The sequence below is a fragment of the Dendronephthya gigantea genome, unplaced genomic scaffold (assembly GCF_004324835.1).
Source record: "Dendronephthya gigantea isolate DGI-Jeju-01 unplaced genomic scaffold, DenGig_1.0 000056F, whole genome shotgun sequence".
Taxonomy (NCBI): domain Eukaryota; kingdom Metazoa; phylum Cnidaria; class Anthozoa; order Malacalcyonacea; family Nephtheidae; genus Dendronephthya; species Dendronephthya gigantea.
In genome coordinates this window covers 1,242,086-1,267,500 of record NW_021163066.1, presented here as the reverse complement: position 1 = coordinate 1,267,500, position 25,415 = coordinate 1,242,086, and the positions used below count along the sequence as shown (strand labels likewise).

The following is a 25,415-nucleotide window of genomic DNA, read 5'->3' as shown; positions in this document are numbered from 1 at the left end:
ATCTATCAAAAGAAGAAAAAGTGTATACGAGCCTTTATCTGTTCCAATTTAGGTAAATGCGGTAACTGGAACGTTATTTTCAACGGATGTTCTTGAGAAGACGAGTTCACAGCAGGCGGAGTCGAGGGTCGTGGACGACGATCACGTGTTTGACTGGAGCTCTGGTTTGGAGGAAGTCGATGACTCCACTTTGTATTTCTCTCCTGATCAGGGAAACGTCGTCTTTGCCTCTGCTGTTGACGGCTGGGGCTTCAGGTGAATAAGACCAGGGATGGTATTACTAGGGGTTGAGGGGGCTGTCCAAACCCCAGGGGTATAGGAGGGGTGCGAATTTTTATATCAGTTCAAATTTTTGGGACCAGACGAAAACAGTCCAATTTCCTTAAAAAGAAAGAAAAGTGATTTCATTTTATATATTTTTTTCGCCGACCTCAATAGAGTTGAAGATTTTGCTGCATTGTACTCGAGGAAGATCGGAATACGCTCGGATGTGCTCGTGAAAACTCTTTGGGGAGATTATTACCTGGATGCAAAGAACAAGAGGATTATGAAAGGTGCTCAAGCTAAAGCCAAAAAGCCGCTGTTTGTACAGTTCATCTTGAACTACATTTGGGAAGTTTATGAAGCAGTTTGTGTCAGAAGGTAGGTATTACAGGGAGAGACCTAAACTGAACTAACTTTATACTGGATAACTCCATCAGTTCTAAACTGTTCTTCCTAGAGGTCCAGTAAGGATGATCTCTTATTGATCCAGTGTTACTACAGGAGGAAACTAAACTAAACTAACTTTATTTATACTGGGATAGCCCTATCAGTTCTAAACTGTGCTTCGGCCTAGCGGTCCAGTAAGGATGATCTCTTATTGATCCAGTGTTACTACAGGAGGAAATCTAAACCAAACTAACTTTATTTATACTGGGATAGCCCTATCAGTTCTAAACTGTTCTTCCTAGAGGTCCAGTAGGGATGATCTCTTATTGATCCAGTGTTACTACAGGAGGAAACCTAAACTAAACTAACTTTATTTATACTGGATAGCTCTATCAGTTCTAAACTGTTCTTCTCAGAGGTCCAGTAAGGATCATCTCTTATTGATCCAGTGTTACTACAGGAGGAAACCTAAACTAAACTAACTTTATTTATACTGGATAGCTCTATCAGTTCTAAACTGTTCTTCCTAGAGGTCCAGTAAGGATCATCTCTTATTGATCCAGTGTTACTACAGGAGGAAACCTAAACTAAACTAACTTTATTTATACTGGATAGCTCTATCAGTTCTAAACTGTTCTTCTCAGAGGTCCAGTAAGGATCATCTCTTATTGATCCAGTGTTACTACAGGAGGGAACCTAAACTAAACTAGCTTTCACGCTGCACATGTGTATTTGCCAAACTTATACAAACTTCCTCTCTCCCAAACTTATATAAAGGGACAAAGAGCGTATTGAAAAGATCGTTCAATCATTAAACTTAAAGATTTCTCCACGAGACTCCCGACAAAAGGACGGGAAGGCTCATTTACAAGCCATCTTTCATCAATGGCTGCCGTTATCAAAAACTGTTCTCGAAATGGTTGTAGAAAAACTTCCTTCGCCTTTGGAAATAAGTTCAGAAAGAGTTGAAAAATTGATGTGCGGAGGATTGAGGACATTTGAGTCGCTCTCTGATAAAACAAAGTCCCTTAAACATGGTGTGTTTTCTTGTTTATTTTCATGCCTGTTTTTCTGTTTCTGTCATGAAAATACATGAAATATTGTTCCTTTTAAAGCGTTTTTAAGATGCAGTTCTGAAGACGGGGATCCTGTCATTATATTTGTGAGTAAAATGTTCACAGTTGAGGAGCAAGCTTTACCACAGAACAGACGGAGGTTAGTTTCAGCAGTGGATAATGAAATAAACGATTTTCCTCTTTGACAATCCACCGATTCACTCCTAAATCGTTTCCTGAAATATGAGATCTACACATATCGCGACTTTCTTCAGGCATTCCTAGATTTCTTAGGTAATATTTGCTGATGATTTTTAACATCGTTAATTGACAGGCCTTTGACGCAAGAAGAATTGGCGGAAAGGCGCGAAAAAGCTCGGAAAAAACACTCCGAAATGTTTTCCAAAAAAGAAATGGATGAGACCAGTTCTGTGACCGTAACCACTGCACCAGAATCAACTGACCACAGTGTCAGTGCATCAGGAGCTGGGCAACAAACAGAAATACCATCGACTACCAATGATGATGCCACAGAATCGCCTGGTGAAAATATGAGTAGCGGTGAAGCCCCAGATCAATTTATTGCGTTTGCGAGGGTCTATAGCGGTGTGATTAAGAAAGGACAAAAATTGTTTGTGCTTGGACCAAAACATGAACCTTGTTCAGACGATGCTGCTGTTGATGAACCTGAGGAAATATATTCACAGTAAGTTAGTTTTCAATTTTAGATTTTTAAGAGAATTGTTGGTGTTGGAACCCATAAAGCTATTCAGTATAAATGCATGCAATTAGTTTAGTTTAGGTTTCCTTCTGTAGTAACACTGGATAAAAAAAATATGATCCTTATTGGACCTCTAGGAAGAACAGTTTAGAACTGATAGAGCTATCCAGTATAAATAAAGTTAGTTTAGTTTAGGTTTCCTCCTGTAGTAACACGGGATCAATAAGAGATGATCGTTACTGGACCTTTAAAAAGAACAGTTTAGAACTGGTAGAGCTATGTTTAAACCAGTGTTATATGTTTTTCTATTCATAGATCGACCTCATCGGTTCTTTCAGCTGCCCAGTCGATAGACCGTCGTGAAACTGGCAGACACGAGGCTAGTTTTATTGTAAAGAACCTTTATCTATTAATGGGGCGAGAGTTGGAGTCACTGACAAGTGTACAGGCTGGGAATGTCCTTGGTATCGGTGGCTTGGAGAACTACATCCTTAAATCGGCAACAATATCAAGTACTTTAGCGTGTCCGCCGTTTACCGCTTTACCTTACGACGTGAGACCGATTGTTCGCGTGGCCGTGGAACCGCTCCATCCGGGCAACATGTCAGCCTTACATCGCGGGATGTGCCTGCTGAATCAGGCTGATCCCATTGTCGAGGTTCTTGTCCAAGAAACAGGTGAAAATATTCTTCTATAACTTCTATCAGTTTTCACATAAACTTGCGGCCATTGCTTAGTACCTGAACCCACGTTGATATGAAGCAACAACTATCAGTTGAAATATCGGCTGTACTAACAGGCATAGGTTACTTTATCTAGGCTGATAGCGAAAAGCTTTAGCAACGAGAGATGCCAATGGCTAGCTTTGGACTTGCCGAAGCTATTATAACAATAGAGTTGATGTTCGCGGGCATAAACGTGTTTTTTGGCCCGACTCTGAACTCATTTTAGCCCGCAAATACACCGCAATGCTCGCCAAAGTTAATGTAATACTAATTTTGCAATGTAGATTTGACTGACAGAATTTTTTTCCTAGGTGAACATGTTTTGGTTGGTACTGGGGAAGTTCACATTCAGCGTTGCATAGACGATTTGAGGAAGCGCTACGCCAATGTTGAGGTGAAGGTGTCCGATCCTATTATCCCTTTCAGAGAGACAGTTGTGCCTCCACCTAAAGTCGACATGGTCAATGAAGCGATTCAAAACGAGTCCAGTGTTCAGACTGGGAAAACAAGCAAAGAAAACAAAGAAAAATGCGAAGTATGTAGTCATAAGATTGATTGATTGGCATTTCTCTTCACGAGGAACAATTTAGATAGAGCTATCCAGTATAAATAAAGTTAGTTTAGTATAGGTTTCCTCCTGTAGTAACACTGGATCAATAAGAGATGATCCTTACTGGATCTCTTGGAAGAACAGTTTAGAACTGATAGAGCTATCCAGTATAAATAAAGTTAGTTTAGTTTAGGTTTCCTCCTGTAGTAACACTGGATCAATAAGAGATGATCGTAACTGGACCTCTAGGAAGAATAGTTTAGAACTGATAGAACTATCCAGTATAAATAAAGTTAGTTTAGTTTAGGTTTCCTCCTGTAGTAACACTGGATCAATAAGAGATGATCGTAACTGGACCTCTAGGAAGAATAGTTTAGAACTGATAGAGCTATCCAGTATAAATAAAGTTAGTTTAGTTTAGGTTTCCTCTTGTTTTAACACTGGATCGATAAGAGATGATCCTTACTGGACCTCTAGAAGTATCACTTGTCCAATAAATACCTATACTGACTACTGTTTATTCTGGGGTTTAATTCAGGTTTCTCACGGCGAATCAAGCGAAAATGATAAAAACCAACTTGATCAGAATGTCGCCGACGCCAGAACGGGCCTTTACCGCGCGCAGACTGGAAACAAACGTTGTACGATCCTCATCCGGGCACGTCCATTACCCAGCGACGTCACCCGTCTCCTGGATACCAGTTCCGCTCTTCTCAAAGACTTGCAATCTTTGAGGAAAACTGCGCAAGGATCTGGGACGGTGAAGATCAAGGAAAGCGCGTTGGAAAAATTGCGGGAATTTTATGAGAAATTGCGGGGCGCTTTTGAGGAGTCTGGGGAGGAGTGGCAGGACGCGGTTGATAGGATTTGGGCATTCGGTCCGAAACATATTGGTCCTAATATTTTATTGAATAAAATCTCTGGTTATCAGAGGACTTCGTTATGGAAAGATATAGGTAAGTACTGAAAAATCCGACTACCAGTCTCATTTGGGGAAGACTTCAGGTGTTTACATAGATCAGTGGCTTAGCTAAGCGCGCAGGTGATCTATATAGAAGCCTGTAGTGTGCCTATTTTTAGTTATCCTATGTTACACCAACCTAAGGTAAAGCAAAGGTAAACGATGCAATTCTCACAGAGTGATTCTTGTAAAGTTTAAGAATTTATTTGTTAAACAATTTTGTTCTTTATCGAAACGAATTTTGCGAGTTCATTCGGTGCTTTTCCTGTAGTAAACACAGATGAACAACAGCTACCAGAGACGTCCATTCTTGAATACGACAACAGTATTGTTAATGGTTTTCAACTTGCCACCTCGGCTGGGCCTCTGTGCGAAGAACCCCTGATGGGAGTCTGTTTTGTTATCGAGAATATTATCATTGATTACGGTTTTGATGGCGAAGAAGACTTGGACAAAGAGAAGGTGGAAAATATCAGCTCTGGTTTAGATGAAAAGCTTGTCGCTTGCATTGAGGAAGTGGCTGAAAAAGATGAACCCAGTCAAGGTAAGTGGTCGTAAGATATTTTTGAAGTCATTTTTAGTTAATTCTAGGATATGAAGGCAAGTCTTTTTATGATTTGATATTTCTGGGAAACGAGAATGTAATCATTATCACTAACTTTGAGCGGAATCAAATTTTCAATAAGTTCATAAATGAGTTTTTTCCTCGTTTTGAGTACCACTTGCGGTTAAATCAGATAGAACTAGTAAATCCAAATATCCTGCAGCTTTCTTCAAATTTCAAACTTTTTGAACTGGATATAACTCGCTTTTTCATGAAACTAAAATCTTGAAATTTCGTCGAATGGTGAATGCAGTTTTCCTAATAGTTTTCTTAAAATTCGCCGGCGAAAATAACATCTATGCTCCCTCAAAATCGGCAACTCACCTTTGCAGAACCATTTTGGGTTAAATTTACATAATTTAAAGTAATTTGTTATCGTCTTTTAAAGAACTACGAGATGAGCTCGGGGGGGAACACGGGAATGGTTTTGATTCTTCCGGGAACGGTCAAACGTGTTTACAAAAGGATTTGGGAGAGCAGGAACCTAGTTTCTCGAACAAAAACCAGGCTAATTTTACAACAAAACCTTGCCAGAGCGAGGATGTTGTTGAAAATACAAAGGCGAAAAGCGAAGACGATTTAAATCCTCAAGAAACCAGCAAGTTTGTTTCAAAACAGGCATTGCTCGGTATTCTCTCCGGGCAGATAATTTCTGCTGTGAAAGACGGTTGCAGGCAGGCATTTCTGCTTCAACCCGCACGCCTGATGGCAGCGATGTACAGCTGTAACATCCAAACGCCCGCGGATGTCCTGGGGAAGATGTACGGCGTGATTTCGAAACGAAAAGGGCGTGTTCTGGGGGAGGAGATGAAAGAGGGGTCTGATGTGTTCATCGTGAATGCAGTGTTACCAGTCGCTGAGAGTTTTGGCTTCACAGAGGAGATCAGAAAGCGAACAAGCGGTCTTGCTCGACCACTATTGCAGTTCACACATTGGGAGGTAAGATTCACGTCGCTTATATCCACGCTATAGAAATAGGTAATGCTAGCTTGAAGGCGCTGTTACACTATGCAATTTTCACCTAGCTTGCAACTGCAATGCAATTATAATTTTGAGGGATAGTTTATTTGTAAACAGTGTTCGAAATACGAAGAAAACGTTAGCAGGTCGCAAAAAGTGTTCAGACAACTTCAGATGCCTCTGAAGTAGAATTGCATTGCAAGTTGCAAGGAAAGTTGCACAGTGTAACAGCGCCTTAACGGTCTTCTACTTCATATTGTATGCGCTCTTTGAAGTACTAAATGGGGTACTTCATGTTATATTTAGGTTATTGATCTTGATCCGTACTGGGTCCCCACAACCGAGGAAGAATACTTACATTTCGGAGACAAGGCCGATTCTGAGAATCAAGCAATGAAATATATGAACAGCGTCAGGCGAAGAAAAGGTTTGTACGTTGAGGCAAAGACTGTCGAACATGCTGAGAAACAGAGGACATTAAAGAAAGATTGACATGCATCTGTGTTGTTTTTGACCAATGAAAAAGGTAATGGCATTGAGATTTTGAACAGAACCGTATGTGAACTGAGTTTGACCATTAAGCAGCCGAGTATGGTGAAAAATGAAAATGGAAGATTTCGAATGAAAGGGAGGTCTGTGTTGTTTCTGAAGATTAAAGGAGGAGGTAACAGTATGGAGAGCTTTGATAAGAGGTTTGAAACGTTATAAACAGTGTTAGACAATACGAGGGCTTGGAATTTGAAGTTAAGGTCTGATATGCAAAAAACAGAGAACATTTGAGAAAAATTGAAGTTTGTGTGTTGTTTCTGACAACCAGGAAAAGAATGGTATCTATATTTTAAAGAGAGGAGATTAGAAGTTAGAACCTTGCACAAACTGCGTTTGACGAAGGAAGGGATCCTGAGTTGCATTTAGACATCCTGGGAAACACAGGATATCGATGTAATGGAATGTGCTTCATCTGTGAACGTTTGAAACGAGAAAGACTTCGAAGAAAACAGTTAATTCAGGAATTGGATTTATTAGAGATGAGCTCTGGCAGCAAGAATACGACGGTATTTCAGACACGAATGTTGACTTCGGAAAGTGGGAAACTTGGCTATAAATGAGATGGTTTTGGAACGCATTCAAAATGAGGAAAATGGAAAGAATATTGAAAAATAACAGCAATTATTATGGAAGTAATGGAAAAGAAGAAATACGTAGCATTTTAGAGAAAACAGTAATTCAGAACAAACCCATGCAAATACGATGCAAATGCAAAGCTTGGATAGATAAATATTTATTGCAAAGTTGTATCACATAAGGAATATTGTATTTTTACAATAAACATGATTATATTAAATTATTTATGTCATAATATTTCACCTAAATTAATGCACTATTGACAGATTATATCATTTAATAATGGTGAAAATTATCACTATAAATACTTTGTGATTATACATTATATATATAAATTATATATATTTGTGTTTTATTTCAATGGCGGAATACTGACAGTCTAAGACTTATATTCTATTAATACAATTCTCGTTGAGTTATACATACAACTGTGCAAAATATTATTTTCAAATTCATTGTAAATAAAGCTGAAATGAACACTATAAGAAGGTGAAATACTGAGCAGCGTCTTTCAACCCTTTTATAGTGTCTTAAATATAAAAAAAAGCAAAGCGGTGACAGCTTTAGGAAGATAATTTATTATCCTCAAATGTCACCCGACATTCATTCTTCACCAGTCTTGTTCCTCCATATCCCCCTCCTCGTCTTCAAAAGACAGCGTGGTGAATTTATTCATTCGTTCCAGTGCTTTCTTGAGGAACTCCGCGCCGTCTGGAGAAAGCGCAGCAGGCTTTTCTTCGTTCACGACACGACGTAGCTTCACGCTTTGGATGGCGAGGGTCAACTGGTTGCCCGAAGGAAAACCTTTGTCGTTGTTATTCGCTGCTGGGGTTTTGTCTTCACAAAAAAGGACAAGTAAATTGAGACTGAGTTAGGTAGTTGTCGTGGTTTGTGTCTGAACTACCTGAGAAAGATATCTCAAACGTGGTGGTCTAGTGTAGGTAGTATTCTACAATAAGCTGTCGTGGTTTGTGTCTCTGAACTACCTGAGACAGATTTCTTAAACGTGGTGGTCCAGTGTAGGTAGTATTCTACAATAAGCTGTCGTGGTTTGTGTCTGAACTACCTGAGAAAGATATCTCAAACGTGGTGGTCTAGTGTAGGTAGTATTCTACAATAAGCTGTCGTGGTTTGTGTCTCTGAACTACCTGAGACAGATTTCTTAAACGTGGTGGTCCAGTGTAGGTAGTATTCTACAATAAGCTGTCGTGGTTTGTGTCTGAACTACCTGAGAAAGATATCTCAAACGTGGTGGTCTAGTGTAGGTAGTATTCTACAATAAGCTGTCGTGGTTTGTGTCTCTGAACTACCTGAGACAGATTTCTTAAACGTGGTGGTCCAGTGTAGGTAGTATTCTACAATAAACTGTCGTGGTTTGTGTCTGAACTACCTGAGAAAGATATCTCAAACGTGGTGGTCTAGTGTAGGTAGTATTCTACAATAAGCTGTCGTGGTTTGTGTCTCTGAACTACCTGAGACAGATTTCTTAAACGTGGTGGTCCAGTGTAGGTAGTATTCTACAATAAGCTGTCGTGGTTTGTGTCTGAACTACCTGAGAAAGATATCTCAAACGTGGTGGTCTAGTGTAGGTAGTATTCTGCAATAAGCTGTCGTGGTTTGTGTCTCTGAACCACCTGAGAAAGATGTCTCAAACGTGGTGGTCCAGTGTACCTAGTATCTACAATAAGCTGTCGTAGTTTGTGCCTGAACTACCTGAAAAAGATATATGAAACGTGGTGATCCATTGTAGGATAGCAGTATTCTGACTATTCCTACGCACAATTCAATTACCTCGTTTTTTCAAACGACTGCGAGCAATATTCAGAGAGTCCAGATCTAATGTTTGTTGGGACAACGAATTGGCTTGGGCAACTGGAGACTTGTTACGTTCACTGGAGTGAGATCTCTGACTCTTAATCACAGGCAGGCTTGGAGGATGGCGTGGTATACCGGGGGGAGGAGGAGGAGGCGGCGGGGGAGGTGGAGGGGGTGGGATGCTAGGAATTCCGGAGGGTTGAGATGAGGGGGGTTGAGGAGAGAGGAGTTGGGGAGAGGAGAGTTGGGGAGAGGAGAGTTGGGGAGAGGAGAGTTGGGGAGAGGGGAGTTGAGGAGAGGGGTGTTGGGGAGAGGAGAGTTGGGGAGAGGAGAGTTGGGGAGAGGGGGGTGGTGACGATATGATCTCAAAGGAGCCGTTTTCTTCAGGAGAGCGAGGACTCTCTTTCTTATTCTCAGATTTTCGTGAATAAGACTTAGAACTTGATGCGGATTCATTTGTTGTCGTGGCCGAGCTGGAAGTGTTTCCCACTTTCAGCCCTTTGCGCATCGAGGGGGGCTGGTACCGAGGCGGTTTCGTCTCCTTGGCTTTAGGATATTTCTAGAAAAAAGAAAGAAATGGATATTAGATAATCATGCGATGTCGGTCAACTGAACAACTTCCTCTTTTCACTTTGAACTTTTCCACGTGGGTATTCATCGCGTACATATTTGCAACCTCAGATCAAAGAAGAAATACGTTTTCCTGACGCACCTTTTTGTACTCCTTGAGTCTCATCAAGGTTTTCTGTCTTTCCTCAAGACGAGCGTCCTTTTCTTCCTCGTCTTCCTCCCGCCTTTTTTCAATTTTCTGCAGTGACAATCGATGAAAAGTTTAAACTGACCGCTCTGGAAATGACAAATATTGGAGTGGTTCGCAAAATCTATTTCCCAAACTTACCATCTGTACAGCGTGATGGGCGACATACTGTTCCTCTTTTACTTCCTCATTTCTAGTGAGTTTCTTGATCTCCGCTTCACAGATATTCTTAAAAAAGAATACATCAAGTACAGTTGTTACTGGACCATGTTACTGCACCGTCAACAATTGACAATTTTGCGTTATAGAAATCAATTTCTGCACGCAAGATTTGTACAATTTGCTAGGCTTTCCTTTACGCGTTTTACCACGTACATTTTGCAAGCAAACTTTCACTATATTGTAAACTTTTAATAGTTTAGTGATTTCTTTGCAACTTCTTGTTAAAACTAAGTTGTTCTTCTCAATATTTACTTCATGATAGTGTTAACTTAAATTTATCACGAAAATTACCCATATACCTTTTTGTTTCGTAAAAAGGCTTTTTTCCTGGAAATAGAGGCTAAACTTTGCTGCAAATTCGCTCGCAGTTTCTCGGACTCTTCATTGGTCGCATCATTCGACAACTGTTGTAAATCAAGGCGAACTATCTTCTCGTTTTTCTCCTGAATATCGCAGCTCAGGACGAGTATTTCGCATTGTTTGGTGTAAACTTGGATCTCTTTTTCGTTGAGTTTCTCTGGCATGCTGATGTCTTCGTCCAAAGCTAAAGCATCACGTCGTATTCTGTCCCGTTCCAAAAGCTTTAGCTGGTTTGAGCAGTTCAGCATCTCAATCTCATTTTGAAGAGATTCCTTTTCGAATTGGTAGAGTTTTGTCGCTACTGTGAAAAGAAAAATCAGTACAATATATACTCGTTTAAACTCGTAACATAATAATAAAAGCAATTAAGAAAAACTGGAGTTTTTCATCTCAACGTTTCTGTTTGACTCTGTCATTAACATCTCAAAATAAGTAGATTATCTGGTTAGAATTCCTCCACAATTTCACAAAAGTAAAATCATCTTTTCTTAGACAGAGTAAAGAACGTATTTCTGGCCAACATATTCTCTTTCTCGAGAGAAGATATCTATTCAACGATACCACTTTTAGCTGATATTCTACCCAAAATTATCAACATTGCTCTTGTGCAAATCAGTAAAGCCTACCAAAAATTTTCTTATCCTCTGTAAATTTCTCAGAGTCTTCTCGCAAAAGCTTGGAGATCTGCTGTAGTCGCGGTAAAGATATATTAAAATGGGCGATGCGAAATTGGTTGATATGCTTCACGGAGTCGATGTACTGGTCTTCCCATTCGCTGAAAGTCTGCACATTATTTTGGAAAGTGGATGTGGTCATGGAGTGTTGGTTAAACATCGTGGCGCATTCTGTTCGTTCTTTTTGAGCGATATCTCTGAAAAATATTGTGGAGTTATAAGGACTCTGTGGAGAAACATGGAAGGGGGTGCTTTTCGACGTGAGGTGGCTTCAAATGGTTGGTTAAACTTGAAAGGAGTGGTCAGAAGAGGTTTATCTCAGGACAGAGTTTATAGGAAGGTGGTAATAGTACCAGTGGTAAAACCCAGTTGGTTGAAGTTTAACTTAACCTAGGAAGGGGAAGAACCAAACTTTAGCAGGGGAGTTTAAATCTACTTTAATACAGAGGGGTAAAGCCCAATTCTGGCAGGAGGGTGAAGCTGAATATTGGCAGGGGGGTTAAGCTAAACTTTGGCAGGGGGGGTGAATGTAAAAAGAGGCATGAAGCAAGTACTAACTAACCTTAGTTCCTCATATGGTTCACAATCAAATGCCAACAATTTTCTTTCAGCATCAGTAACGTTGGTCATACAATCCCATAATGCATCATACCATTCAAATAAATTCATGCTGGCGGCATCTTTCTTCGCTATGTGCTCCTGAAACCCCTGTCGAGTTTCCTCAACAACTGTCACAAATCGTTTTCGTTTTAATTCTAAGGTCGATATTGTGTAGTCCTCATCGAAATACAGGGGTTCGCCAAAAAATACGCTCGTAAATAGCTTCCAACCGCAAATCTGGAATGCATTCTTGAAATATTCTTCAAGCTTTTTGCATAGCTGAGGTGAGACATATGTCCACCTTATGTACCACCAAATACCTAAAATAGGTCAAAATGTTGAGTTTGTTATTGGTCATGAATGAATAGACTTCTAGGAAAATATCAACATAACATTTGAGAAAAGGACAGGATGTATTTCATCAAAGATCTTTTGCATGGAGTTACAAAACTGTTGTATCTTTTTTATAAAGCCTTGGGTAGCCTTGGTGTACAGTTAACATGGAACACCCCATGGAGATGTATATTAATTGTGTGTCATACTGTGGCAGTACTTGGCCTATCTAATGATATAACTATATTGGAACTGAACATTTTGAACAATAAAAGAAGTTTAAAACAAGTCTTTTCATAAATAGACCCTCCATACACTCTTTGCTACCCAACACCACCACCAACCTTGTTCATCTTTCGGCAACTTTGGCAGAGCACTCTGAAGTTCTTGATGGACCAAACACAACACAAAATGCCTCCTTTCAATCTTTCTTATACTAAAACTATCCGACCAAAGCCTCTCTTCAGAACCGTCGTGACTTATCGAAAGCATGGTCACATTGAATACAGAATTCTTCTTGTCCCAATCGACAGCAACTGCTGGTAAGGTCCCCTTGTCACAATCATCCGTGAATGGTAAATCTCTAAGAACAAGGAAATCTTTTAGTTCATCCTCTACAGACTGACTTCTGTTAAAATCGGGCATATTTGCAGAAGTTGTTGGAGATATTTTATCTAATTAACAACAAAATCGAAATCTGCAACGCTGAAATGAAATCGAAAATGATCATTTTGAAAATGAAATTGTTCGATCAAAAGTTTGTTATGATCATGCAAAATGTAACAAACATCCCTTATGTACAAATCTTACGTAATCGTGCTAAAAATAGATCGGTGTTTCCACCTGAAATGTTGAGAATACTGTTTACATTGATTTCATGGAAATAATTGCAGATAACGTTTGTCTTTGCAGATAGTTCAGACGTTCTTTGGTTTAAAAAGATTTATTTACGTATGATAAATATGATCAAAAGTGTTAGAAAACGTTTTAACTGATAGAAATATGTATTTTCTTCGCCAGTGACTCAGTATTAATATTCCTTCCACCATATGCAAACAGCAAACTGTTTTTTTTTCTCGGTTATGGACGAAATAAGCATGAACGTTTTTTTTTGCTTATAAAAGAGTTCAAATAAGCGATAATGACAAAATATGGGACTTGAAATTGGGTAGAATTTTGAATTTTCATTGCTGACATATTTCAACAGAAGTGGAAACATGCCATCAATTCCAAATTCCAATGATATATAGCTCAGTGGTTCCAATATGGCGAAAAACGTGTTTGGTGAAACCTGATGTAATATGCTTAAAAAATGGAAATTGTAGTAAATATTGACAGGTTTTACTTCTTAACATGATCCCTGAACACCGAAGAGTATAAGATGAATCACTGTTTCAGAATTTCGATAACATTTCGCCATTTTCATGGGCAGTTTGTGGTGAAGGGTCACCTTATAAATATCCAATCCTTTTATCGTTTCCCACTACTGCCAGTGATCAATGATTCATATCAGGTATGCGATGTTTTAGTTCATTTCATGGCATATTACGCAAGTTTGTGAACAGATTTTATAGTTATATACTCGTTTATCAATGGGTTAAATTTTATCCAGGACAACAACAAGAGGTATTTCTCCACGGACAGACATCGAAAACCACGAGGGTTTATTGGAAAAATCATAGACAACATCAGAGATGGTTTAGAGAAAGATAAAGATATGCAAGTATGGTTTCTGCATTGAAATATGTAGATAATGTTATATTGAGCTTTCATAGGTGGGTTCTTTGGGGTGTACTCCTACCTCCTCTGCAGGCACTAGGGAACATTTTAGGTGAGGGTGCACCCCCCAAATTTCAAGCACCCTCACAAGAATTCCCAAATTACCAAGTTTACACAGGCATTTATACGGACCCAACCCCCTCCCTCTCAGCCAACCCCCTCCCTCTCAGCCAACCCCCTCCCTCTCAGCCAACCCCCTCCCTCTCTGATTTATAAGCTCTGTGCTAGAAGTATGGTTCAGCATCTCCCCTCCCCTCTTATAGGAAGGGATTTCATGATCTCTCTTCTGTCTTTCGGCAATTCATTCGGTAACATGTCTTTTTGTAGGAGAATATTAAAAAGTTCCAGGAGGAAGCAGAAAAACTCGAACAATCATCTGCATTCAAGACAGCCAAGAAACAGTTTGGTGTCATCAACACTGCCAAGGTACTGGTACTGTTGCAATTCAAGGTTCGAAGTTTTCAATATTGATCGTTATTCAAAATTTACCTTAACAGGAAAAAACTAGCGAAGGCATTTCCAAGATATCATCGGTTCTCAAGGACGGCAGCGAACAACTCAGTGAGAGTGCTTCAAAGGTCAGGCAATGATAAAATTAAGTCCATGCAGACCTGAGTTATTTGTTTTAGCTCATTTACTTTACCTTTGACTCATGATAATGATTGCATCACTAGGAAAGCAACATTTTTCCAATTTACTTTACAGGTTGTTGATGACGTGAAGTCAAGTGAAACATACAAAAGAGGACAACAAGTCTCTGAAGAGGTGAGAGGCAAACTTATTGCAAATGTACTTCACTCTACTGTATGACTCTCATATTTAAAAGCCAAAGTTTTCTTATGAATTAACATTATTTATCTTAGCTTGGAAGGTCAGCGCAAGAGGCTTTCACTAAAGTAAAAGAGCATAGTGAAGAATTAGGAAAAACAGAGGCAGCAAAAACCGTCACAAAGGTAAAAGTTGTTTTAATTGCAAAGTTATCTCTAGTGATTTTTGTTGAACAAACCTTAGTGATTTTAGTGTATTGGAGTTACACCAATGCTCTTGCTAGTCCTAACAATTTAATTGCTTTTTTCTACTCAGGGTTTAAAGACAGTGAAAGAAGATTTGTTTGACCCTATTGCTGAGAAATCAAAACCTTACCAAAGACCAGGTAACATTGTTGATAAAGCTTCATATACTTCTCAACAAAAAGTCATTTCCTTTTACAAGTATAGTAAACCTTTGTATTAAAATTGTTTCAGAAACACTTCGGAGGAGAACTGATCCAAAAACAGAAAGCGAAATGAAATTGAATGAAAAAAGAATAGAAGTCAACGAGTAAGAGGACTTTCCTGTGTGTTTTTTTCATCTTATTTGGCAGTGGGAAATACAAAAGTACATGTGAAGTATATATTAATATATTATATAGAGAATAATACATGGATGCTTGGAAATATGGAATTTATTTCGAGTGTTGAGAATAATATCGAACGAGTGAGCGCAGCGAACGAGTGAGATATCTTTCTCAACACGAGAAATAAATTCCATATCTCCAAGCATCCATGTATTATTCTGTTTATTATATAATGAAAAGCTGTTTTTTTGAAAAGCTTTTTATCCCCCTTCCTGATTCCAGATCGGTGGATCAAACACAATAATCGCACATGTGTTATTATCGCTTTTCAAAATGGCGTATTCGTCAATAAAACACTGCATATTATATAATAATATGTTTTAATTTCTTATCTTCTTATTTCAGGGATGCAACTGGTGTAGTTTTACACAAAGACTCTGTGTGGTATCAGCAGTGGAAGAATTTTAAAGACAATAATACTGTTGTTAATGGTGAGTTGATTTAAGCATTTTGTCGATGAATTTGATATTCTTAGTACTTGTTTTCATATGATGATCAATCAGGTCTTGCCTTCCTCTACAGGATTATTTGATTTGAAAATGAAATATGACGAAAGCGACAATTTGCTTATCCGAGCCTCACGAATTGTCACAGACAAACTTGGTGATATTTTCCGTGAGTATCAAGTTGAAATTTTTAACACCATAATAAAGAGTTTGAAAAATCTCAGGTTAAAGGTAATCTCATCTGGAGTTAATTTCACAGTGGATAAAACAATCAATGGGTTTTTTGAAGTATTGACTGCTGAATATGTTTCATATTCTTTGCCTTAACAGAGGACGTTTTCTCACAATCTGACATGGCCAAAACTTTAGCAGAAATCACAAAAATTGATCCAAGTTTTAATAAGGATAAATTCCTCCATGAGTGTGAATATGAGATTATACCAACTGTGCTACAGGTGGGTGGATGATGGTTGAGGTTTGACCAGTTAGCAATGGTATTTCAGCAAACAGTGGTGATTCTCATTTTGTTCTCCAGGCATATATTAATGGAGATGTGGAACTTCTGCAGGATTGGTGTCATGAGCGGGTAATACCTTTAGCCAGTCATTTTGAGGATTTTTCTGGCTTGTTACAACTTTTAATATTTATTGGTCATTCATATAGACATACAGCGTACTTGCTGCCCAAATTGAGCAAAACAAAGTGGCCGGAATCAAAGTAGATACAAAAATATTGGATATCAGAGATGTAGATGTAAGTTTTCATTCTTTGTTTCTCTGTAAATGAGCTGGTTGGTTGTGAATTCTGAGCACTCTAGATGTCCAGCTGGTTTCCCCAAGTTTTTTATAACAAGTTCAGTTTGAAAAACACACATGTTTAGCTCATATCAGATGTTTTTTGACTTCTCTTTTTAGCTTGCTCTTGCAAAAATCATGGAACAAGGTCCTGTGTTAATTTTGACATTTTCAGCTCAACAGACCATGTGTGCAACCGATGCCCGCGGGAAAGTTGTGGAGGGTGGAGAGGTATGTTGGCACGCTAGTGATGAGGGGGGGGAGAGGTAACACTTGCACAGTAATGTTTATAATGATATTTCTAAATCTTTTAGGATAAGATAGAGTTGTTTAACTACGTGTGGGCAATGTGTCGAGATCAAACTATTTTGAAACATGAACAAGCATGGAAAGTTTTGGAATTTGGAATACAGCACTCTAGCGAGTATTACTGATTGCGTCCTGCTTTCATAAACATCAAGATAGACAGGCATTGCTTCTTATCTTGTTACCACAACCATGCTCTCATTGGCAGTCTGATGAAGATCACAATGCCAAAATTATTACAATCCTGTAGGACCGGCAAGTTTGAAATCACACATACACTTGTGTGGTTAGCCACAATCAAGCTTGTTGAGGTCATTCAAAATACAGGAAAAACAACCTCTTTGAGTCATTTATAAACATTGCTTGGACACAAGTACGTAACTATATGCGAGTTTTGATACGAACAAAAACATTGGATGGAAGAGATTAGGGAATGGAGTCTTGTTGAAATAATAGCCATATTGCAGGCTATCAAAGTCTAAAAGATAATCAAAACTTAAATATTTTAAACAAAGATGTAGTTTATTTCTATGTCACATTGAACATATTTTAAGATTAATTGAGATAATTCCCTATTCATAATTTATGACTGGTTTGTTATACAACAGTTATGTTGCATCTTGTTATAAGCTAGACTTTTAAATATAAAGTTTTGGGCCAGCCTTATGTATTGCATATTCTACATGAAAATTCCTTAATTTTTGATTGTGTATTCTCAATTTTTTGACAATTGTTAATTCAGTTGTTTCAAAATCTGTAGAATTACAAATTTTAAAGTTTGGCCTAATTGTGTCTTGGTGTATGGTTGGTCCAGTACAGGCACATGGATAAATACAACTGATGAACCAGTGTGTTCTGGTTTCAGACTTTGATGTAGAGAGCTATAGTAAATAAACTCGCACAAATACCTAGAAAGAGAAGCATAAATGCCTTAAACATCAATTAGGATGCATTTCAATTAACTTAACTTACAATATTACCTTCCAGCATCACAAGATGTTTCCAATTTACAAGGACACAATTTTGAATCCACTTCTTGGCAAATTTTCTCAACATTTAAATCTGTTTGAAGACACTCGCTTCCACCTGAAATTACGCATTATTTATTCAATTGACAAAATTTTTGTTTGCTGACGGATCCTTGTTTTCTCATACCTAAAACACAGCTATTTCGACTCGGACATTTGTATGAAATATCCTCTCGGCAATAATCTAAGTTATGGGCACAGGTCTCCAGTTGCACAACGTCTGTAAATCCTGAGACACCAACATGAACACATACCTACAAAATAATGCATTATTGACCTGCTAGCCAAAAGAAACTAATAAGTCAATATATGCACTTGAAAACATACTTTACCCTCGGTTTGTACTTTTGCCACAGAGCAGGAATCAAAGCAGAGACTGTTTCATATTCAACAGGAATTTCTTGTGTCGTTAAATTGATATTGTTTCCAAAACCAATGCTCTCTAATTCCTGGAACAAAGAAATAATGCTATATATTAATAACTGTCAAAATGTCAAATGGGAGATCATTTTTCTTTGTTAATATTTCATTACAAAATATATACCTTCACTGCTTCCCAGCTTGCATTTATCTTGTGCTCGCCAAATGGACCAAAACCTAAAAAAATAGCACATATTTGGTGAAAATTGTTTGAAACTGATGACCTGATAATTCCTTATTTATGTTATGTAATAATTAATAGAAATAAAGTATGATAAGAATGCATTCAAAGAACCTGTTACTAGTACTGAAACTCTGTCGTCCATTTGTCCGGAAAATCGTCGATCAATAACCCCTGTCTTCTCGGAAATCCAGAATTCTTTTTGCAAATCTAGAAATTTAGAACCAAACGTTACTAGAATTTAAGAATTTCTTTTCCTGTCTGCACAAACCAGGACACATCACAAGACGTTTTCCTTGGAAAAAGGAGTTCTTTTATTTTTGTGGTAACTGGTAATATCTTGTATGACAGTATGCAGGTGTATATTTAGTTGCATGGTTTGGAGATCTTCTGATGCGCGCCTGAAAATACGTAATACACTTAGCTTAACAGAAATCGCAGAAAAAAAACTAAAAATAATTGAATAAATGAAGTTTTATTATTAAGGAAAAGAACCATCAAAGGAATTCTAGGAAGAGGAAAATCTGATCATTCACAATGGAATCTTCGTCATTTTATCCAAGATGGCGGGTCGTGGAAGGGGTAGAGGAAAGTTTACCTTTGACGTTGCAAAAATTGGCTTTCAAAAAGGCGAAGCACTGCCTGCATCTATACAGCAACCGCCTCCTCTCTTTCCTGTAAGCATTTCTGCATTTTTTGTTTCCTTTTTTCTCAATGAAACGTGGCTGTGGCCTGTGGAATTTGTCCAATTTTCATAAAGTTTTATTTTATTTCAATTTTATTTCAGCCACTTGAATTCAAGCCATTGCCGCTAGAGAACTCCGAAAGTGATGTCTATAAGCTTGGCTTAAAACGAGAATACCGAGAAATTATACAAAAGTCAGCCTACTTTGTTGAACCTGTTGCTGTGAAGAAAGGTCTGGTATATGAAACAACATATATTACATATAGAAAACAACAGACTGTCATAATGAAATTCTTCCCTTTTCTCAGATGTTGAAAGATATACTGATAAATACAGGCAACAAAAGCCTGAGAATGAGGCAAACTGGGAACCAGGTGAATTTTCAACTCTGTCTTTATAAAGATATCCACATTATTCTTAAGCAAGTTTTGACATTTTAAGATTGGAATAGTTTGCCAGAGGAGTTAAAACAACGAACAAGAAAAATACGCAGCAGCGCAAGTGAGTTCAGCCTAAAGCTTCTTATTTTGTGAAGGAAAATGTCTAAATTTAATTGATTACGTCTGTGTCTCTAATTGTTTTGTATTTATTTTTTGAAGAGCCCAATCTGAATCGTGCGAGAACCGGACATGCGGGTGAAAAAATTGCTGATGTGGCAAAACACTTAGATGTAAGTACATTTGAAATAATTTCAGTGGCCCAAATGGAGCTTTTTGTAATGATATTAAATACAGGAAAGCCTGATCTTACGTTAAGTTTGTTAGCTCCAAAAAACCAATGTTTCAATCAGCTTTGTGTAACATCAGGCTTCCTGGGTTTGACGTCATTATGACTATTGTATTGATGTGTTAACAGGAGCTAGCAAAAAAGACGGAGGGAGAGGAAGAAGAAGATGACGAAGAAGAGGTTGAAGAAGGGGGGGAGGAACCAGAATATGATGAGATAGAACAAGAAGAGGTAAGAATCGTGCTACAAGTAGAAATTTATAGAGTAGTGTAGGCTACAAGTAGAATTTTATGCTCGCTGGTGAGAGGACAAAATGTGTACAATATGATTTATAAAGGCGGATCTACATGATGCTATTAGTCGCATGCAATTCTTATCCTGACGTATGAAAAAGATTGCTGACGCCACAAATCGTATACGACTAATCGCATCGTGTAGATAGGCCTTAAGTATTAATTTCTTAAAATTATGTCTGAGAATTGATCATAATCCCATGCTTAGTAAATCCAGATTAGGTTAGGTAGTTTTGGTGTTACTGTAGGATTTAGTTTAGATCTCAAGTGATTTAGATAACCGGAGGACCAAGGTGGGATTTATTCTGAAAGCTGAAATATCTTGTTAGGACAATGATTACCTTGTCTCCCACTACGATGATGGCGAGGAGGTTGGGTTCCAGGATGATGACGATATGGACGAGGGGCCAATATACTGAGTTGGGGACTGGCACTAGGTGTGTAAGCCTTGAATGGGACCAAGTCCCTCCTGAGTGTTAGAGAGCCACTCTACCATACTAGAAATGGCCATTGTGTGTAGGACATTTGCCGACAAGATAGGGGAGCCTCTGCATGGGATATCAGATATCACACTCTTACCCTGTTTATCCCAAGCAAACCATCGAAGTCCATCTTATGAACCGGTGTAAATGTTTCCAATCAAGCGACGAACTTCCCTGGGCAAACACAAAAATACATCATCCAGACACGTCATTTAATTGGACAGTCAAACTTGTTCACAGAACTATCAAAAATTACCTAATAATAATGGAGATAGTTCCAATAATAGATTTCACCTGAAAACCCAGGGTTTTTTCACTATTTACAAACACAGCGAGGGAGTTTTCAAAGCGATTATTTCGCTATAGTTGTTCATAAAATTTGAAGCTTTCCTCTGGGAAATATGAAGCATATTTCGTCAACTGGCTAAACATTTGAAAGTTTTTACTCCAGTTATATATATGAAGCTCAATGATCCACAATGCCGCACGCGTACAACACGCATGGAATATATTTACTCCGAGTAAAATTTATTACACATAATGATAAAGAGAGTTTGATTTAAAGTGGCTAGCGTGCAGATCCTCCGTGTCTTTCTACCACCACTCGTCTTCGCGATGGATGCATTTTCTCACTCTGAGGTCGCTCAAGAGCAACTCGTAATTTTCTCTGATATTCCTTCTCTGCCTCCTGGAAAAATTGAAATGAATATTTGGTCAATAAAAAGAGATATTCGCAGGCAGATTGCTTTACTCTCTTTCAGCTTTACGGCTGAGATGTTTATCAGTTTATGTGTATGTTTTCTTGAATGACAATCAGGTTCCCTGCTAAGCCGAGACCACTCAGACCAGACCACGCGCTCTTACCTTTCCAGCTAAAAATTCATCAAACGCTTCCTCTTTTTCTCTCGCCTTCGCTGTCTTTTGATAACCGATTTGCATTTGAAGATCATTTTGATACGAGAGATGTCGCTGTTTCAGTCGGTCGCTCGTCTCCTGGGCCATGCGTTTGTGTTCCTCCATCACTTTCAACAATTCGATTCGTTCTCTTTCTGCCTCTTGCTTCAATTGATCCTTCTTCTCTTCTGTTGGAGAAACAACATTGCCACGGTTGTGAGAATATTATTATTATTGAATTCCTATCTACAACAATGAACATGCTTTTATATCACCGTATTCATTTGCAGCTTCAGCATCGCCCGCTTTTCCTATATTCATCTACTGCTTCACTATATTCATCTCCAATTCCCCATACTTATCTCCAGCTTCGCCATATATCAATCACATTATTTCCATCTATCATCACCATGACTATATCTTAAACTTCGAACACCACATTCATCGCAAAATATCATCTCTAGTTACACCGAACTGATCTCTGCAGATTCACCACGACCACCTCTAACCTCACCATATTCATCTCCCACTTCACCATATTCATCTCCACTTCACCATATTCATCTCCCACTTCACCATGTATAATCACTCAAAAGCAATACACTTACTTTTCTCGTCAATCTGCTGTCGCCGCGTGTCCAACACGTTCTCCAACAACTTCTTTCTTGCCTCCCTCTCCAGCCGATGCTTGGCCAAATCCTTCTTCCACTTCATCTCCACCTCATCATGAATCATTTCCTCCAACCTCTTCTCCTTTTCCTGTTCATCCTTTCGATTCTGAGCAACATAAGCCATAAACCTAAGATTCTCCTCACGGAGATCACTCTTCCTTTGCACATCTGCCTGTTCCTGGTTCCTGGTGTCCTCTAAAAGTTTCTGAAGAAGCTGATGCTCTAAAGCAAGCTCCTCGTTCCTTTCTTTTGTCTCCTTCTTTTCTTTCAACTTGATTGAGGCATCGCGAACACGTTTCGCATGCTCTTGTCTCTTCAACTTCTCCTTTCTTGCCCATTCCTCTTCCTGCTTGCGAAGTTTCATCTCTTCCTTCAACCATTCTGCTTCTAAATCCTTCAACTTTTTCTCCTCCTCCGCTTTTTGGGAGTTCGAAGAGATTTGAAGTTGTAGCACCTGAAGAAGGAAGGGTTTTGTGAATGTCTGAGTAAAAAGCATTGGTTGGAGGGACCATGCACAAAAGGGTAATAAGACAGTTGATTGAGTTGCTGGGAACTCTAACCCAATAAAATGGCAATGCAGTCGGATGTGTTTTGCTGTAGTATATTTATACCATCTAATGCCAGATATTGTGTATGTTGTAAGTTAAACCATTAAGCTGTTCTAAGGATCTATCAACAACAGAAATTATGATGTACTGGTACTTTATACTTAATTGAAATGATAACTTTGATAGAATTATGAAAACATGCATCTTCAGTTGAATCACGAATATTTGACCTTTGATGTATTCATACCTTGAGACATTCTCTATTCCTTCCAATTAAATTCTTCTCTTCTTGTTCTTCTCTTTCAGCCTTTGCTGCGCGATCAGTTGCCCAGAGGTCTGCATACATCTTCTCAATTTCCTCTTGACGTTTCTTCTCTTCTTCTTTGAGCAAGATCTGTTCGTTTCTCTCGTGGCAAATCTGGTCTTGATTTTGCTTCGACTTGATTGACCTGAGCTCCTCACATTGATTCCTGAGAGAATTAGGTCATAAATAAGGCTAATCTCTTCCACTAAAATTTTTAACTAGCAATACTTCTTGACTGAACTGTTGGAATTGATATTGGTCATAATGAAAATATGAATTCTATTTTGTGAGCTTAAATTGAACAATGCTTACTACCAGATTTGCTGCAGCCAAAGAAATATGTGTTTGTAAATGTAGATTTGAGTTAATTGAGTGTGTGTATGTTGTTTAGTAATAAGTTCTGAAACACAACAATTAACTGGCCATTTTTAACATCCCAATTACCTCCATCTTTGGTCTAATTTTTCAGCGACAAACTCCTCTCTTTCTCGTTCTCTTTTCTCTTTCAGATGTTTTGCTCTTTCTCTCATCTTTGCCTGTCGTTCCAGTGTTGTCTCCTGCATGCTCTCCATCTCACTGATGTAATTCCGCTCTTCTTCCAGCAACATTTCACGAAGCATCTCCTGTCTGTCTTCCAGTGCAAATTTCTCCTTCTGTAGTTCCTGTTGTACCCTTCTCTTTATTGTGTTTCTCTCGATTCTTTTGTTCGTAGTTTTCACCCATGACGACTTCAGGTCGCATTGCTTTAAAAATTTCGTTTCTTCCCTAGCCTCTTCGACCAAGGCTTCCTTTCGTCGCTGCTCCAAAATGAGGTGTTCCGCAGGTCGCCTGCGAGTTGGCTTCGCTTTCTATCCAGGAAAAAGTACAGATTAAAAAAAGTCATATTGACCCTCTTTCACTGAAAATGGACCCTTAATTAGTTCATTAATTTTTGGTGTATTTTTGATAAGTATACTCTGTATGATCTTGGAGTACAATATTGAAGGGCATACTGTCCAGTCAGATCAGCAAAGTTGTGAGCGGCCCTATACCCAAGGTCATAGGAAAATTCACAGGTATACAAGTTCAATTATATAACGTTAACAACACATGGAAGACACTAGTTTAACCTTTTATATTATTTCAAGCCCCCAAGAAACCAGATCGTAAATATCCGATGTAGATTGTAGAGCATTATCAAGGATCAAATGTTCCAATAAAAAAAAATACAGATCTACCCCCTTTAGCTACAAATCGTGGCAGTTAATAACTTAAATATATGCTCCCACATAACATCCCTTACGCGTTATTTCGTATGAACGTTTAGAGCGATATACAATGTACAGAAATCGTCTTTTAAAATACAATATTAAATATAATATTACAACACTCAAGATATGTGAAGTACATGCGTGGACATAAACCTTTACTTACAATTGCTACGGAATGAGGAGTTGGTCCAGTGAACTCTCTGTGTCTTCTAGTATAGTCTGCTAACATTTTGAAGCTTTTAAAACAATCTAAACATAAAGATTTTGCTCCGCTTTTTTCGCTAAAACTGTTTACGATTCTCGTCGGTCATTTTGCATTTGTTGCCATGGATACAACACTCGCTTCGTTGATACGCTGACCTTGGTTTGCACTGGAGTGATGCATTAGGTTATCTTCTCGAATTTAATAACAAAGCCAATCGATATCTTAATCCTAATCCAAAACCCACCTCTATCTTAAACTTAATCCAAATCTAATTTCCACTCTTTTTAATCATACTTCTTCAGTGAATTGCGCCTGCGCGACACTAAAAGCTTTCTCAGCTGGGGGTGAACGGAAAATATGCGAATAATCTTTTACATAGTTCTACGTAATAAAAACATTTCAGGAATTTTACTTCCCACTGAGCTCTTTGTCTCGATGTTTTGCTCGGAACAATCATATTGAGTGTTTATTTCAAACAAAGTGCTGTAGTATCAATGAACTTTAAAAACATACATCCTGTTTGGATTCTGGTAAAGAACATTAGCTGTCTTTTCTTTCAATTGTAAAGCTCCAAGTTCCCTTAGTTTCTTTCACTTATTTGGCGGATACGTTATAGTGCTTTTAAAAAAAGGCACGTAAGACCACACATTTTTTACAGTTTTTTTTTTAATTTTTTTAAATGTACGTTCGGGGTGCGTTCGATAGTCACCTGTGATTTGCCATAAGTCAAAAGGACGCACCCATAATCGTAGATTAATTGTCACATTTTTGTCGACGACTTTCTTAGAAAAAAAGTTGTCATTTCGAAGGCTTGTTAAAATCTCATAATCGTTAAAGACTAATTGGTGAGGTCTGAATTACATTGAAATATTTCACAACAGGATTATAGATTAG

The 25,415-nt window shown here is 38.4% G+C and overlaps 6 protein-coding genes across 7 annotated transcripts in view; 3 read left to right on the top strand and 3 right to left on the bottom strand.

Moving 5' to 3' along the window:
• LOC114529426 (elongation factor-like GTPase 1) overlaps positions 1-7,554 on the top strand; it is a 38,166-nt gene extending 30,612 nt beyond the window's left edge. Inside the window, exons 7-17 of one of the 2 annotated variants that reach the window (XM_028551231.1) lie at positions 53-255; positions 439-642; positions 1,429-1,688; positions 1,767-1,866; positions 2,041-2,412; positions 2,743-3,104; positions 3,464-3,687; positions 4,241-4,658; positions 4,935-5,207; positions 5,656-6,206; positions 6,534-7,554. In XM_028551231.1, the coding sequence (XP_028407032.1) occupies positions 53-255; positions 439-642; positions 1,429-1,688; positions 1,767-1,866; positions 2,041-2,412; positions 2,743-3,104; positions 3,464-3,687; positions 4,241-4,658; positions 4,935-5,207; positions 5,656-6,206; positions 6,534-6,719 (3,153 nt within the window). In that variant the 3' untranslated portion in view covers positions 6,720-7,554. The remainder of the gene's footprint in view (positions 1-52; positions 256-438; positions 643-1,428; positions 1,689-1,766; positions 1,867-2,040; positions 2,413-2,742; positions 3,105-3,463; positions 3,688-4,240; positions 4,659-4,934; positions 5,208-5,655; positions 6,207-6,533) is intronic. The other variant, XM_028551232.1, reaches the window with a different exon arrangement.
• A 148-nt stretch (positions 7,555-7,702) lies between these two features.
• LOC114529304 (junction-mediating and -regulatory protein-like) lies at positions 7,703-13,078 on the bottom strand. The gene is made up of 8 exons (XM_028551058.1): positions 12,458-13,078; positions 11,743-12,100; positions 11,133-11,377; positions 10,446-10,807; positions 10,066-10,152; positions 9,880-9,975; positions 9,144-9,726; positions 7,703-8,189 (listed from the first exon to the last, which is right to left on the bottom strand). Exons 1-8 carry the CDS (start codon positions 12,756-12,758, stop codon positions 7,963-7,965), a joined length of 2,259 nt encoding a protein of 752 aa, XP_028406859.1. The 5' UTR covers positions 12,759-13,078; the 3' UTR covers positions 7,703-7,962.
• A 278-nt stretch (positions 13,079-13,356) lies between these two features.
• LOC114529488 (mitochondrial import inner membrane translocase subunit TIM44-like) lies at positions 13,357-17,361 on the top strand. The gene is made up of 15 exons (XM_028551308.1): positions 13,357-13,626; positions 13,726-13,836; positions 14,220-14,318; positions 14,390-14,470; positions 14,598-14,657; positions 14,756-14,845; positions 14,976-15,045; positions 15,137-15,212; positions 15,634-15,719; positions 15,811-15,903; positions 16,065-16,189; positions 16,270-16,320; positions 16,398-16,487; positions 16,649-16,759; positions 16,843-17,361. The coding sequence occupies exons 1-15, from the start codon at positions 13,495-13,497 to the stop codon at positions 16,960-16,962; spliced, it is 1,395 nt and encodes a 464-aa protein (XP_028407109.1). The 5' UTR covers positions 13,357-13,494; the 3' UTR covers positions 16,963-17,361.
• Positions 17,362-17,550: 189 nt separating this feature from the next.
• On the bottom strand, positions 17,551-18,734 carry LOC114529489 (pyroglutamyl-peptidase 1-like). The gene is made up of 6 exons (XM_028551309.1): positions 18,578-18,734; positions 18,407-18,459; positions 18,195-18,311; positions 17,990-18,116; positions 17,815-17,920; positions 17,551-17,742 (listed from the first exon to the last, which is right to left on the bottom strand). The coding sequence occupies exons 1-6, from the start codon at positions 18,606-18,608 to the stop codon at positions 17,568-17,570; spliced, it is 609 nt and encodes a 202-aa protein (XP_028407110.1). The 5' UTR covers positions 18,609-18,734; the 3' UTR covers positions 17,551-17,567.
• Positions 18,735-19,025: 291 nt separating this feature from the next.
• Positions 19,026-20,866, top strand: LOC114529487 (DNA-directed RNA polymerase III subunit RPC7-like). The gene is made up of 7 exons (XM_028551307.1): positions 19,026-19,140; positions 19,251-19,380; positions 19,457-19,522; positions 19,590-19,649; positions 19,748-19,818; positions 20,004-20,105; positions 20,497-20,866. Exons 1-7 carry the CDS (start codon positions 19,027-19,029, stop codon positions 20,584-20,586), a joined length of 633 nt encoding a protein of 210 aa, XP_028407108.1. The 5' UTR covers position 19,026; the 3' UTR covers positions 20,587-20,866.
• LOC114529486 (cilia- and flagella-associated protein 53-like) lies at positions 20,848-24,627 on the bottom strand. The gene is made up of 6 exons (XM_028551305.1): positions 24,480-24,627; positions 23,511-23,914; positions 23,010-23,232; positions 22,152-22,668; positions 21,514-21,731; positions 20,848-21,337 (listed from the first exon to the last, which is right to left on the bottom strand). The coding sequence occupies exons 1-6, from the start codon at positions 24,543-24,545 to the stop codon at positions 21,218-21,220; spliced, it is 1,548 nt and encodes a 515-aa protein (XP_028407106.1). The 5' UTR covers positions 24,546-24,627; the 3' UTR covers positions 20,848-21,217.
• Between the last annotated feature and the right edge of the window lie 788 nt (positions 24,628-25,415).

Excerpts from the sequence above, each read along its gene's own strand:
- LOC114529304 (XM_028551058.1), bottom strand. The coding sequence starts at position 12,758 with ATGCCCGATTTTAACAGAAGTCAGTCTGTAGAGGATGAACTAAAAGAT. Across the intron at positions 11,378-11,742 it reads GAACCATATGAGGAACTAAG|AGATATCGCTCAAAAAGAAC; the intron begins GTTAGTTAGTAC and ends AATATTTTTCAG. Across the intron at positions 10,153-10,445 it reads CCTTTTTACGAAACAAAAAG|AATATCTGTGAAGCGGAGAT; the intron begins GTATATGGGTAA and ends TTCTTTTTTAAG.
- LOC114529486 (XM_028551305.1), bottom strand. The coding sequence starts at position 24,545 with ATGTTAGCAGACTATACTAGAAGACACAGAGAGTTCACTGGACCAACT. Across the intron at positions 23,915-24,479 it reads CTCCTCATTCCGTAGCAATT|AAAGCGAAGCCAACTCGCAG; the intron begins GTAAGTAAAGGT and ends TTTCCTGGATAG. Across the intron at positions 22,669-23,009 it reads GGAATAGAGAATGTCTCAAG|GTGCTACAACTTCAAATCTC; the intron begins GTATGAATACAT and ends TTCCTTCTTCAG.
- LOC114529489 (XM_028551309.1), bottom strand. The coding sequence starts at position 18,608 with ATGGACGACAGAGTTTCAGTACTAGTAACAG. Across the intron at positions 18,460-18,577 it reads AGTTTCAGTACTAGTAACAG|GTTTTGGTCCATTTGGCGAG; the intron begins GTTCTTTGAATG and ends CTATTTTTTTAG. Across the intron at positions 17,921-17,989 it reads TCGAAATAGCTGTGTTTTAG|GTGGAAGCGAGTGTCTTCAA; the intron begins GTATGAGAAAAC and ends GCGTAATTTCAG.
- LOC114529487 (XM_028551307.1), top strand. The coding sequence starts at position 19,027 with ATGGCGGGTCGTGGAAGGGGTAGAGGAAAGTTTACCTTTGACGTTGCA. Across the intron at positions 19,819-20,003 it reads ATGTGGCAAAACACTTAGAT|GAGCTAGCAAAAAAGACGGA; the intron begins GTAAGTACATTT and ends ATGTGTTAACAG. Across the intron at positions 20,106-20,496 it reads ATGAGATAGAACAAGAAGAG|GACAATGATTACCTTGTCTC; the intron begins GTAAGAATCGTG and ends ATATCTTGTTAG.
- LOC114529488 (XM_028551308.1), top strand. The coding sequence starts at position 13,495 with ATGAATCACTGTTTCAGAATTTCGATAACATTTCGCCATTTTCATGGG. Across the intron at positions 14,846-14,975 it reads CAGCAAAAACCGTCACAAAG|GGTTTAAAGACAGTGAAAGA; the intron begins GTAAAAGTTGTT and ends TTTTCTACTCAG. Across the intron at positions 16,321-16,397 it reads AGGATTGGTGTCATGAGCGG|ACATACAGCGTACTTGCTGC; the intron begins GTAATACCTTTA and ends TCATTCATATAG.